Source organism: Belonocnema kinseyi, chromosome 1, assembly GCF_010883055.1.
Source record: "Belonocnema kinseyi isolate 2016_QV_RU_SX_M_011 chromosome 1, B_treatae_v1, whole genome shotgun sequence".
NCBI classification, from domain to species: Eukaryota; Metazoa; Arthropoda; class Insecta; order Hymenoptera; family Cynipidae; genus Belonocnema; species Belonocnema kinseyi.
In genome coordinates, this window is record NC_046657.1 from 105,663,221 (window position 1) to 105,676,680 (window position 13,460).

The 13,460-nt window shown below is 34.0% G+C and overlaps 2 protein-coding genes across 4 annotated transcripts in view; one reads left to right on the forward strand and one right to left on the reverse strand.

The window, feature by feature from the left end:
* Positions 1-13,460, reverse strand: part of LOC117174266 (chymotrypsin-1-like) — a 27,090-nt gene that overhangs the window by 10,188 nt on the left and 3,442 nt on the right. Inside the window, exon 1 of one of the 3 annotated variants that reach the window (XM_033363186.1) lies at positions 165-272. The exons of the other annotated variants lie outside the window; for them this stretch is intronic. The gene's annotated coding sequence lies outside the window, so the exon portion shown is untranslated. Of the gene's footprint in view, positions 1-164; positions 273-13,460 lie in introns of those variants that run through there. 3 annotated transcript variants of the gene reach the window in all.
* On the forward strand, positions 6,445-12,862 carry LOC117174283. The gene is made up of 2 exons (XM_033363228.1): positions 6,445-6,542; positions 12,514-12,862. The coding sequence occupies exon 2, from the start codon at positions 12,518-12,520 to the stop codon at positions 12,830-12,832; it is 315 nt and encodes a 104-aa protein (XP_033219119.1). The 5' UTR covers positions 6,445-6,542; positions 12,514-12,517; the 3' UTR covers positions 12,833-12,862.

Sequence of the window (13,460 nt, forward strand, 5' to 3'; positions counted from 1 at the left end):
AACATGGGCTAAAATGTACATAATTTTTTTAAATATATACCTGTAATGCAAAAACAAAATATTTAAAGACACACAATTTATAATTAATTCTCAAATGAATTTTAATTTTTAGGCTAGCTTTCGATTCAAGCTGAATATTCAGTACGATTTAGCAATTTATTTACCCTCGTTCATATCACGAAAATTGTCTAGAGCCGCTAAAATGCGATGCTTTCAAACTCGTGGTGTAGTACTAGGCTTTGGCATATTGTTTATTGTATTATAAACTCAACTTAGATAATAACCATGAATTTTGTCAAAAATAAAACACTTCATTTGACAGCAAGGCAATTTCCCTAAATTGGAACTAGGTGGCATTGCAATGCCTGAACCGGTCTGGCTCGGGTCTGGGCCATGGAATTATCCCGATCTGGACCCGAAGATATTCAATCTACCAGGGCCAAATAGGTAATCGCAAAAATATATGACGATTTCTGCACGGGATTGGCCCTTGATACACTCTGTAAGTGTCGTAAACTAAAGGTCAAGTTCATTATCTAGTCATTTTGAATAAAAAGTAAAAAATTGAGCGCATTTTGAATATTTTTAAGACCAAATATTTTTAAAATTCAAAAATTTTGTGTACGGATGTTTATAGTATTCAAAAAGCTGAACAATTTATCCTGCTGACTTTTTCCATAAAACCAAAAATTACCAGAGTTATAGCATTTACAAAATTCCAAAAAACACACGAAAACGAACCTTTTAAGTTAAATAACGGACAATATAAAAAAAAGTCTAGAAAAGAAAAAGTTTGATTTTTAAATGTCCTACAAGATTATCATAACCACTTTTTGAATTTTCTTGAAAAATCCAAAATTCAAATTTTGACAGCATACAAAATAATGAAAAATGCAAAAATTACATTTTTTCATACAACAATTTCACAGTATTTCCAAGATTCTCAAATACATGAATGCGTTTTCAAAAAAATATATATATAACTTTACTCATACGGTCTACTGAGCAGCCTTTTATGTATATATATAATAATTTAGAAGTTGAAAAGCGGTAAGACTGCGGTTGAAAAGCGGTTGACCGTACGAGTAAAGTTTAGATCATAAAAATAAAATTGGAAATCAGTAAATTCATTTGATGGAAAAACAACAAAAGTTGCAACAAAATTTTTAATAACACATTGTTTTTTTTAAGAATGCGCATTTTGTACACGGGACAATGAAACTATGTCTGCTTTAATATCAATGCAAGTTATGAATGATAATATTATGCATTTATGGGAATGATATACAATTTCGAGGATAAACTCGAGTGCGAAGCATGAGATACATGATGAGAATCTGTTTGTTAAGGACGAAGGAGCTTTAACAAAAGAGAATTCACAATCACCAAATTATTATTGTCCATGCTTTCACCTTTAGTTTTAAAAAGTCTGGGCACAAAGATCGAGCGCGAAGCGCAAGATAAATATATTATATGGCGCGAAGCGCGAGAACCTACAGTCGCGCACGCTAGGCGCGCTGAAACTTGCCTTTTGTATCAAAATCTGTTATTTTTTGTCAGATTTGTTTATTTAAATATTCTATCCGATTTTATCACTTTTGTCCTATTTCTCTTTTAAAAAATGATCTTCTACTCTGCTTCATTATTTTTGTCAAGAATTATATTCTTTTCTACTGATTTTATTACTTTTTCTCCTACTTTCCTTCAAAGATTTGCATGCTCTTTTCAATTGGATTTTTTTATAGAATTGGAATTTTCAAGAAATTTTTAAAGAATAAAGAAATATCACTTACGAGTATTTTCGTCTGTTATAGCGTAGATTCCTCGTGACAGAACTGAAGAAAATATTAGGAGGCTCAAATAAAATTGTATTCTCATTTTAACAAGAAGTCATTAAGTTTGCTTGAATACTCAAAGAAATCTTGTTGCTGCGAATTTTTGCGAAATATTTGCAACTTTATGGGCGATGTTTATACGACTGAGAATTTAGAGTATATTCTTTGTTTACTCGCGTAAGCTTGTGGCCTTTATTAGCAATATATCATTTACGGTTATCTGCGAATATAATTCAAATTTAAAATTCTCAAAAATGTAAATTAAATTTATAAATGCAACGGAAAGAAACTGAAATTAAAATTGACATTACTCATTGATAACATTGGAAATTATGTTTGACGAAACAAATTCTGATATTTACTTTTTATCTTTGGTACGCAGAAGACATTTGTGCACAAAAAGGCCCCTAAGAATAGGTAAGTCTCGGATATGAAAAAATTGTGCAAGGTGATAATACGATTCATACTAAATAATATGCAAACTTTCAGCAAAATTAAAGAAATCAGTGTTAAAAAATCTGCCCGCCCTGCAAGCATACTCTCAACGCGAGAAGCGCGTGCAGCTCGCTTCGATCGCGAGTTTGAGCGCGCCTAGGGCACGCGACTGTTGGTTCTCGCGCTTCGCGCTCCATTATGTATTTGCTTCGCGCTACGCGCTCGGTTTTTATATTTTCGCACATTCTTTCACCTACCTTTTAAAATTAAGACTCAAAACATCCACCACTGTAATTTTGTGATTGTGCATTCTCTTTTGTTAAAAGAGCTTAGCTTGGAGAGTTTGAGCGCACCTACAGCGCACGAATAATGGCTCTCGCACTCCGCGCTCGGTCTTTGCATTTCACCTGCATTCGTGCACATACCTTTTAAAGTCAAAGGTCGACGGATCGACAACTGTAATTTTGTGATTGCGAACTTTCTTTTGTTAAGGCTCATTCAGCTTTAACGAACACATTCTCATCACGTATCCCGTGCTTCGCACTCAATTTTGTCAAAAATGTCACCTTTTCTACATTATACTCAACACTTTTATATGAAATATAATACATTTTTTATGTAACTCTGTCTAGGATTTCCTATTCAGGTGTTGCAAAATAAAGCACAAATTATATTTATCATGATTATTTTAATATTTGTTTTAAATTATATCCTAAGATGCACTGAAAAATGTATCATTTCAATAAATTTATATCATTACAATTCATAATACGTATGAAAATTGAATCATACTAATTCTAATTTCTTTGTTTTTGTAATTTTTTCAAATTTTCATTCTTGTTTTTTACGATTAAAGAAAAATTAATGCGCATCTTGCATAGAGTCTAATGCAAGAACCTATATGCAGGAACCTGTATAGGATCCTATATAAAATCCTATGTCCTCTTTCGTCTTTTCTGTTCTTTTTTCAAAAAATTAATTTGTTTATTTTCAACCTTATTTTTTACGATTGAAATAAAATCTACTCGTCCTATCTAAAAATGATCTATAATAAATTTCTAGATCTTGTTAGGCGAACAACTTTTACCAACTTCTACCACAAGGTTCGTATCTTGTGTCGTTTTTTCAGCAAAATTTAATTTTTTATTTTCGAATGTTATTTTTTACGACTAAAGCAAAAACTATGTGTCCTATCAAAAATCATTCATGGAAAATTTCAATGAGTTTTCGGTATTTTTTGGAAGCGTAACTTTTGTCTATTTATTTTTTTCATAGCTTGTGTCGTTCATCAAAAATTGACTTTTTTATTTTTATTCGTTTTCACGCATAAAACAAAAACTGCGCTTCCTATACAAAATGATTATTAAAAATTTGTAGCTCTTTCTCTGGATGAACAAGTTTTTTCTCATTTTTTTCGTAGCTTGTGTCGTTAGTCCAAGAATTTTTAATTTATTAATTTTTAATGTTGTTTTTTACGACTAAAAACAAAAACTACGCGTCCTATCAAAAAATGATTAATAAGAAATTTGTAGATCTTTTCAAGGCACGCAATTTCAGCCTATTTATTTTTTTCGTATCTTGCATAGTTTTGGTACAATCAAATTTTGAATTTTCAACTTTTGGGTCAAATTAAAAAAGTTGTTATGATAATCTTGTAGGGCTTTCATAAATCAACGTTTTTCTTTTTTTGACTTTTTTCATATCATGCGTTGTTTGGCTAAAAGTGTTTATTTTTATTTATTTTTTGGATTAAAAAAATGCTTTAACTCTGATAATTTTATTTTTATAGAAAAAAGTCATGAGGATAAATTGATAAATTGAGAATGTAAAAATCAAAAGCGGTTTACGACTTCTTCTCCATAAATAATTATAAATAACAGTCACGCCATTTGACCTAAATCTTATTCTATAGTGACTTCATTAAATTCAAGCTACTTCCACAATTTTCATTTATCGATGGAAATTCCTATATCGATGAGACAATCTACCGAAAAATCAATCTCTTCTCGAATTGCAGATATAACTCTTCATCAGTTGCATCAATTGCGGGAAAAAGTCCCCTCAACTGAAGACACTTTCTTCAAAATGTTATTAAAGAGTAAAACAAGAAACTGATTTTTTAGGATAATAATTATTCATAATTAATTAGTAATAAGTAATACAAATTTGATTTATTAGTTAGAAAAATTAAGTCAAGTGGACTTTTACTGTTTCATGAACTATAGAAAAGAATATATGTTATGTGTAAAACAGACGAAAATACACCAAAGAATACAAAATAAGGCTCTGGTCAAATGAATAAAGTAAAACCCAGTCACTTTTTGTAAATTAATATATTTTGTTTTTAAAATAAATTCTGAAATTCGATTTTAAGACTTTCCATGCATGAAATTACTCAATTATGTTTGTTGTGTTCCTTAAGGTTAACAGAAACTACTAGAACTTGCAATTTCCTCCGTTCTATGCAAAAGAACACCAATCAGCCGTTTAACTATTTTGAACATCGTTGTAAAAATATCCATTAAATCAGTTCAATTGGAAGTAATTGAGTCTCTTGAATCACAAAATGTCAATTGGCTACTTTAAGATTTTCTATTGAAAGAATATATTTTTTTGCGTGGGGAAGATTGTTTTTAGGAGACACACCTAAATTTCTGATTCAGAATTTTATTCTGTTTTGTAATATTGTCATGAATTCCATGATTTCTCATTGGTGAACCAGATAACATGGAAAACGTTACATGACTACCTAATGCTGTAACACAGGAAGACACACTTAAAATGATATCATTGCCCAATATAATGTCAGCACAATGTCTAAAACCATATTTTAGAATGTTGACAATGTAGGGAGATCTGTTAAACAGAACTGGCATTTCTCCAGTCTGCATTAATTACACATTTTCTAGGGATAAGAAATCGGATGATTCGCCTGAAACATTTATGCAAATTAAACCTCCGTTTGGCACGCGTTCCGATAACCTTCGGTTTTGACACATGTTATCTAGCCAGACACCTGTATTTTTTTTATTCCTAGTGACTTCTGTGTATGTTTAATTACCTACTCAGATAAAAATAAAAATAAATTTAAAATAGAAAAGTAATGTTTACAGAAAAGGAATTTTTTTCATTAATTACTACGCTTTATTTACATCAACATTATTCTTATTTAAATGGAATTTATATGGTTGAGGGAGAAGTAAGGGAAGGGAGGAGAGGAGAAGTAAGAGAAATTGGGAATGGAATTAGGGAAAGTAGAGAATGGAGAAATAAGGGAAGTGATTGGAAGTATGGGATAGTTTGGGATCGAACGTAGGAGGAGTAAGTGTAAATGAGGGATTAGAGGGATAGGGAAGTAGAGCATAGAGAAGTATGGAAAGCGAGAGAGTAGAAAGTAGGAGAAGTAACGGATGTGAGGAATGTGAAGGGTTCGGATGTACAGAAAAAAGAATTAAAACAAGTGAATGGTTAGTATGGGAATTCAAGAAAGGGAAACTGGATGCTGGAAGTGTAAGGGAAGGAAGGGTAAGAGAAGTATGGGACTGGAATTATGGGAAGAAGAAGTAAGGGAATTGCTACGATCGGAAGTGTGAGATGTGAGGGGTTGGGAAGTTGGAGCAGGAAGTATAAGTAAGGGATGTGAGGGATGTACGGGAAAAGGAAGTAAAGAAAGGATAAATAGAGAAAGGAAAGTAAGGAAAGTGAAGAATTGTAGAGCAGGAGAAGTGCAGGACATGAAGAATGTGAGGGGTTGGGATGTAGAGAAGGAAGAAGTAAGAGAACTGAAGTAGGTGAGAAAGTGCGGGGATAGAATGCATGGGGAATGAATGTGAGGGAGTTAAGGATAGGGAAAGTATATGAGGGAGAAGCAAGCAAAGGGAAGGGTGGAAAGTAGGAGAAATATGGGAGTGGAATTAGGTAAAGTAGAGGATTAAGAAAATGAGGGAAGTGGTGAAATTGGATGTGTAGGATTTATGGGGTTGCAAAATAGCAGAAGTGAATGTAAGTGAAGGATGTGAGGTGTAACAGATCTATTACATTATTAAACCGAATCGTTGCGGCCCCAGGTGCCATCATATGAATTCGGGAATCGTGCTTTCCGCCTCGTCAGTCGTCCTTGGTCTGTAGCTCGTAACTAGTGTTCTAGTGTTCAGTTCACCACCACGCTCTCTTCACCTCACTCCGACAAGAAGTCGCAACATCTCCAGGGCATCCTAATCACCAGCCTTCTTACCGATACGTCGATTCCTTCAAGGGTAATAACCTTACCATGTAAGTGGTGAATAAAATTATCATCATTCATGTTAATCTGTGTTTGATTGTGTCTCTACCTTTTCTCGGTACACCATTTCCCATTTCCCTCCTCGGCTTTACCTCCGTAAAACCTGGCGCCCAACCCAAAAATCCCACACTTTTCCTAAAAACTTCTAACCTGCCGAGAAAATGGACACAAGCAAAATTAACTCACAACTCTTACTTGAAATTTTTATCTGATGCCTCGCCTTTGCCTTTTTGAAATTACAGTTTTCTTGAGTATAATCTATGATTTGCCATGATTTACAGAGTATTATTGGCCTGATAGCAATGTATGTTGTACAATGACTTGTTCTCGATTATTATCTCTGATTTACCTCTGATTTACCTCTGATTCATACTTGTCATCGATATTTTTGAACAGTTTTTTTATATATACACATGATGTTATATGCTTTCATATTATTTTTTGTATGTGATTTAATGTGTTTGGGAGGCGATGTTGAAACGCGAAAATGTTGAATAGTGTACTCGCACGTGAATCCGGGAGTTGAATCGGCAAACGAGGCAGTACGTCACCCGCGCAATTAGGTTCGCAAGTTAAAGACCCGTTCCTCGCGAGTCGCGGCAAGGTCACGCGACGTATTTTGTAAACAAAGAGCCGTACTTGTCGAATTCGAAACTAAAAGTAAAAACCTCTTATAGAAACCTAATATAGGGTGTCAACTCATGAAAAAGCAAATCAAAACTTTTTAAACAAAACTTACATCTTTTTTTCAACTTAAAAAACCAAACCTTACATTTAACGAGCATATCTCAATAAAACAAATTTAGGATCAAAATAAAACTTATGAAATTAAGATCGGGAAAAATTAAAATAACAATGTCGAAACCTAGAATTATGGAAAGCGACCACGACAGCCTGAACTTGGCAGAAGCCATGCACTTCCAACTCAAAACGCGGGTACGATCCCAAAAACAATAAACAAGTCGATAGGTCGCGGTAGAGGGCTTACACGAAAAAACAGGGAAACACCCAGTACGAATAATAGGACAAACCAAGACAGATCAACTCAAAATACTCAACCCAACAGAATCTTTGAATTAGAAAACAATACATTCTATTGGGATAACGGAAGTCTTCCCGTAATAAATGCGTCAAATCCAATAAATAACCTAAGACAAACAAATAGTGAGACGTACGGACACGATTCATTTTCGGAAAATAACACACAGTTCATTCTAGAAACAGACGAACTCTTAGAAAGCATAGAATTTAATGAATTTATGAACCGTCAAGAAGAAAGATTTTTTAAAGAAAGGGGAAAAAGTGCAAATAAATTAGGGATTGAAGGAATTGAACCAAACGTCAGGAAAAATAGAAACGAATCTCCTAACAGAAATTCCGTTCAATTCAATTTAAAAGAAAATTTACAATAACCTCGACAAATTTCATACAATAAAATCGAAACCCGTAGCAGATTAAAAGATAATAATTAAAAAATACAAGACTACGATGACATTGAACCATTACAGGACAGAATTAACTCAAACCAAAACAAATCACGTAGACTCCCAACAACAATTAACAGATAATAGAGTAATAGAGGATTCAAAAGATTGGTGCGAAAGATTTTTACGAGGACTTTAAAAATGCTTATATCAATGAACGATTCTCAGAGGAAATTAGACAAAAAATTTAATTTTGCAACCAAAAACGAAACCAAGACATACACTCTTACCTGACGGAAATTAGGAAATTATTTACAAAATTGTACCCTAGAAAAAACCGCGAATCGGAATTGTGTAGAGCTTACGAAAACCTAAGAATAGAATATAAAATGTACATAAAAAGGAACTATTTTGATACTTTTGAACAACTAGAAGATTTAGGCAAAGTATGGGAAACTGAGCTAGCCAAGTCGAAAGTTAGACGGCAAGTTTTACAAATAACAGAACCAAAAATTGAGGATAAAAACGAACAAAGGCGTAACAATAGTAACGAGGATAAAAATAATTTGGACAATAATAAAGATTCAAGGGAAAATAAAAATAGCGAAAAGGACAACCAAAACGGGAACCAAAATAATCAAAGGAAAAAACCATATAGAAATCGATTTCCACTTTCACCATTCGGATTTCCATTTCTTCCTCTCCCAAACCAATAACAACAAAATTGTAGACCTAATTTCAGACCTAGATTCCCACCTGGTTTCCAATAAAATTTTCAGCCTAGATTTCAACCAAACTTCCAACCTAGATTCACGAACAATAGACCAAGATACCCATTCAATCCTTACAACCAAATGTTACCAGCCTTTAACCAAATGGCAATAGGCTCAAATGAAGGTCAAAACAGCCCAATGATCGAATTCCCAAACGAAAAAGCGGAAAATAGTTCAGGAAATAATAATAATGAAAATAAACGAAATTCTCAAAAACCAAATTACGGGAATATAAACTAAAAACGGGAGAATAATTCTAATACGGATTACCAAAATAAATCCCGATTCGGATAAAAATCAGAATTTAAATTCGCGCAAAGACGATAGAATAAATAATAGTAATTGTTATCATTGTGGATTGGCAGGTCATTTTAAAAGAGAGTGCCCATATTACACATAAAACCAGGGAAACTGGAAGGGCGTTTACTAGGCACAAAAATAATACAACCTAGCATCGAAATGCCGGAAATCTTAAACTTGGACAAAGATGAAAAAACGGAAACACGTTTTCATCTGATGACAAAATTCGTGGGTAACCTATTGCGAGTTCTAGTCGATACCGGTGCTACACATTCATACGCGGCTAAAAAATTTATGGAAAAAATGAAAAATTCCAAAATTTCAATTCTAAAACCAGTTTCGCGCAAATTAACAGTCGCAAACGGAGAAACCGTCGATATAATTCGACAGACAGTAGTCTCAATTATTGTAGGAAAAACAGTAAAACACATTATGTTCAGGTTGGTCCCAAAATTAAAATCCGTTGGTATTTTGGGTACGGATATGCTCAAAACCCTACGGATGATCCCTCGAGAGCATCCCCACCTACGACACTAGCGACGACTCAAGCACAAAAGACTCAATTAATTCAGGCAAACATAGAAATAGGAAAAAAGTTATGAAAAATAATTAAGGGAAAACTTATTATAATAGCAAATACGAGAACGAATATAAAAATAGCGATTGTAATCTTTTGAAAAATAATAAAATTATGAATTGAAAAGAATTAAAACTGAATCCCAAAAAGCCAAGGAGATATTAGAAAGCGATAAAAGAAATCAATGGGCTTCTTTTAAAAATAGGGCGATTGAGTTAAATAATATTACAGATAGCTTAGAAAAAATCCATAAACAAGATAATGATTCAACTGAAGTTTGTCAAGGGATTGTTGAGCCCAACGAAAGCCAACAATCACAATTAGAAAAAGTCCTTGAAGATAAAATTAAAATCGACTCGGGAAAAAAACATAGGGCAACTAATCTCACGAAACACAAAAGTGATGTGCAAGGTTACGATCCCATTAAACAGCGATATTACCACGTAAGCCCCAACATAAAAGAAATAATTTACGAAACAGTAGACAAATTATTGGAACAGGACATAACAGAACCGTCTTCTTATGATTGGTCAAACCCTATTTTTATGATCAAAAAACCTGGAACAGATTATAGATTCTGTTTAGATTTTAGGAAAGTTAATAATATTACAAAAAAGACCTATACTCAATTCCACTCATGACAGAAATATTGGATACTTTAAGATCAGCAAAATTCATTTCAAAAATTGATCTAAAATTAGTTTATTTACAAATTCCATTAGAAGAAATTTCAAAACCTATAACAGCATTTACAGTACCTGGAAAGGGCATGTACCAATTTAAAAGGATGGCACTTGGTTTAACAAATGTTCCAGCCACTTTCCAGAGACTGATGGATAAGATCATAACCCCAGATTTAAAGCCAAACGTTTTTTGTTATTTAGACGACATTGTTATATTAACTCAAAATTTCGATGACCATTTAAAATACTTGAACATTGTACTAGATAAAATAAATGATGCAAATTTAACGATCAGTCCGGACAAATTTGAATTCGGCTGCTCAGAAATCAAATATTTAGGCTTTAAAGTTAACGATAAAGGATTACAAATAGATGATGAAAAAATTCAACCAATATTAGAATTCCCTAAACCTAAAAATATTAAACAATTACAGCGCATAATAGGGATGGAAAGTTGGTATAGAAAATTTTTCCCACACTTTGTTGAAACAATAGAACCGATGAACAGATTACTTAAAAAAGATAAACAATGGGATTAGGGATTAGAACAAGATGAGGCTTTCCAAAGAATTAAAGACCTCTTGACTTCAGAACCTATATTAACCTGCCCAGATTTTACTCAACCCTTCCTACTCAAAACGGATGCGAGTAACACGGGATTAGGAGCCATACTTACTCAAACGATTGGCGGCACAAATTACGTAATAGCATACGCGAGCAGAAGCCTAAACGGAGCAGAATATCGATACTCAGCATCTGAAAAAGAATGGCTAGCGGTAGTTTAGTTCAAATTTTGTCCCTGATGCTCTGTCGAGATCAGGAAAATCGCCTAAAGCAATCGCGTTCGCATTAGCGTGTAGTACCGAAAAACCAAAGACGGACTTAGATGACAAAATTGACGACTGGTACTCAACAAGAATGAGACAAGTAACAAAAAGACCGGAAGAACACGAAAAATGGCGAATCAGATATTCGCAACTCTATTTTTACAGAACAGACTCATTAAAATCTACTCTAACACCAGACTACAAACCCTGGAAATTAGTCGTACCCAAAAAACTTAGAGCTCAAGTTTTACGGGAAAATCACGACGAAATCCAGACAGGACATTTAGGCTCAGAGAAAACTTACGCGAAAATTTCCGAACATTAATTCTGGGCAGGGTATATTCGGACGTGATCAAATACGTAAAAAATTGCCAGACTTGTCAAAGAGTAAAACCAAGTAACCAACGTAAGATAGGATTTATGGGGAAAAGGGTAATCGAAGAACCATGGACCATGGTAGCAGCTGATATTATGGGTCCGCTACCAAGTTCTAAAAAGAGAAAAAATCAATACATTTTAGTGTTTATAGACCTTTTTACAAAATGGGTCGAAATAATCCCAATTAGAAAAGCAAACGGGAGCACAATAGAGTCAGAATTCCACAAACGTCTCATTTCGCGTTGGGGGGAACACCGCGGATTTTTTACACTGACAACGGCACGGAATTTGTCAATAAAACACTCAGAGACTTAACAGAAAAATTCGGTATTAGGCATACCAAAATACCTAAATATTACCCCCAAGCCAACCCAACAGAATGTTACAATAGGACAATTAAGCAAATTATTAAAACCTACCTAGATAACGATCATTCCACCTGGGATGAACATATAGACGATTTGCAGTTCCCGATAAACACTAGCAAAAACTCATCAACACAATTTACCCCAGCATTTTTAAACTTAGTCCGCGAATTAGAACCACTACTGTCCCTGAGAAAAAATCTCGAAAACGAAAGCGAACTAGAGTTTCAAAGCGTAGACAAATGGATAGACAGACTTAGAAGGCTACAAATTATAAAAGAAGTCCAGAAAAATTTGGATGTAGCAAATAAAAGACCTTTTATTATCAAAAAGTAAATTTCCCCAACCATATACGAATTAAAAAACCTTAAAGAAAAAGTATAGGGGAATAGAATATCAAAGATATCAAACTGGAAATAGCCGGTACAGAAATTGATAAAGTGATGCACGAAATACTAGGAAACCTTAGGTTAAGATACTTTCACCCAAAATGGCAAAAGGCTAAGGATCAATAGCATTAAGAATAAAAACTGACTCATAACTCTAAACTCAAAATCAACTCAACCGACACCCGAAAACCTGACTCACTAAATATTAGGACCAACATAGACAGAAAAATACGTTTTACTTTCAGAACCATGGACAGCACAAACAAGTGCAGACTCTGCAACAACGCCATGAGGGAGCCAAACATTATAGAACACTTCAAGCTATGCAAGGCCTTACAAAGGCTAATCTTGCGTAGGGCCGGAATGCCAGAAGAAGTACTTAAGTACCACCCTCACCGAGACGTGAGACAGATGTTCCGAAATGAAATGGCCCAAGCGGAATCACAAAGAATCATTGAGAAAGCGGAACAGGAGTTGACGAGAATGACAGAGCAGAGACTTTTAAGGGTAAAAGTACACTACAGACGAACTGAGGACGAAGAAAGAGAAGGCAACAAACAATGAGAGGACTTGAGACAGCAAAGAAAAGCGGACTAAATTAAACAACTAAAAAAACTGAACATTAAGCTTAAGAAAGATTAGAAAAATACAAAATTATACCCCGAATTATCTTAAGCACATACAGGAATAAACTGGACTAATTCACACAAAATAAGACCCCCTAATATCTTAGGAATACAAATAACAATCAGCTTTTTCCTTTTCTTTATGTTTATATGTTACAGGAACCAGAAAACCACGGAAGAGAGCTGGAACAGAAAAATAACCAAGCGCTCCGCGCTCTTCAAAGATATCCTAAAGGAAAATACAGATAATTTTAAATGTCAATTTTGCGAAAAATGAATACCAAGGGCAATTTATATCATACATGACTCTTTCTGTAACAAAAGACCATATAGATACAGACAAAACTACACGACTCCAAACGACGACGGAAAAATATACAAACAAGGAGGTTGGGAATACATCAACGACAAAATTCAAAACCTACTAAAAATTAAATTAACCAAATAACAACATATAAAAAACAAAAGACTGCACTCTAGAACTAGACTTATACATTGACTCCCAAAGCGTACAGGAACTAGAGAGAGAATTAGGTCAGTTTTAAAGGTATGTACCTGAACCCCCG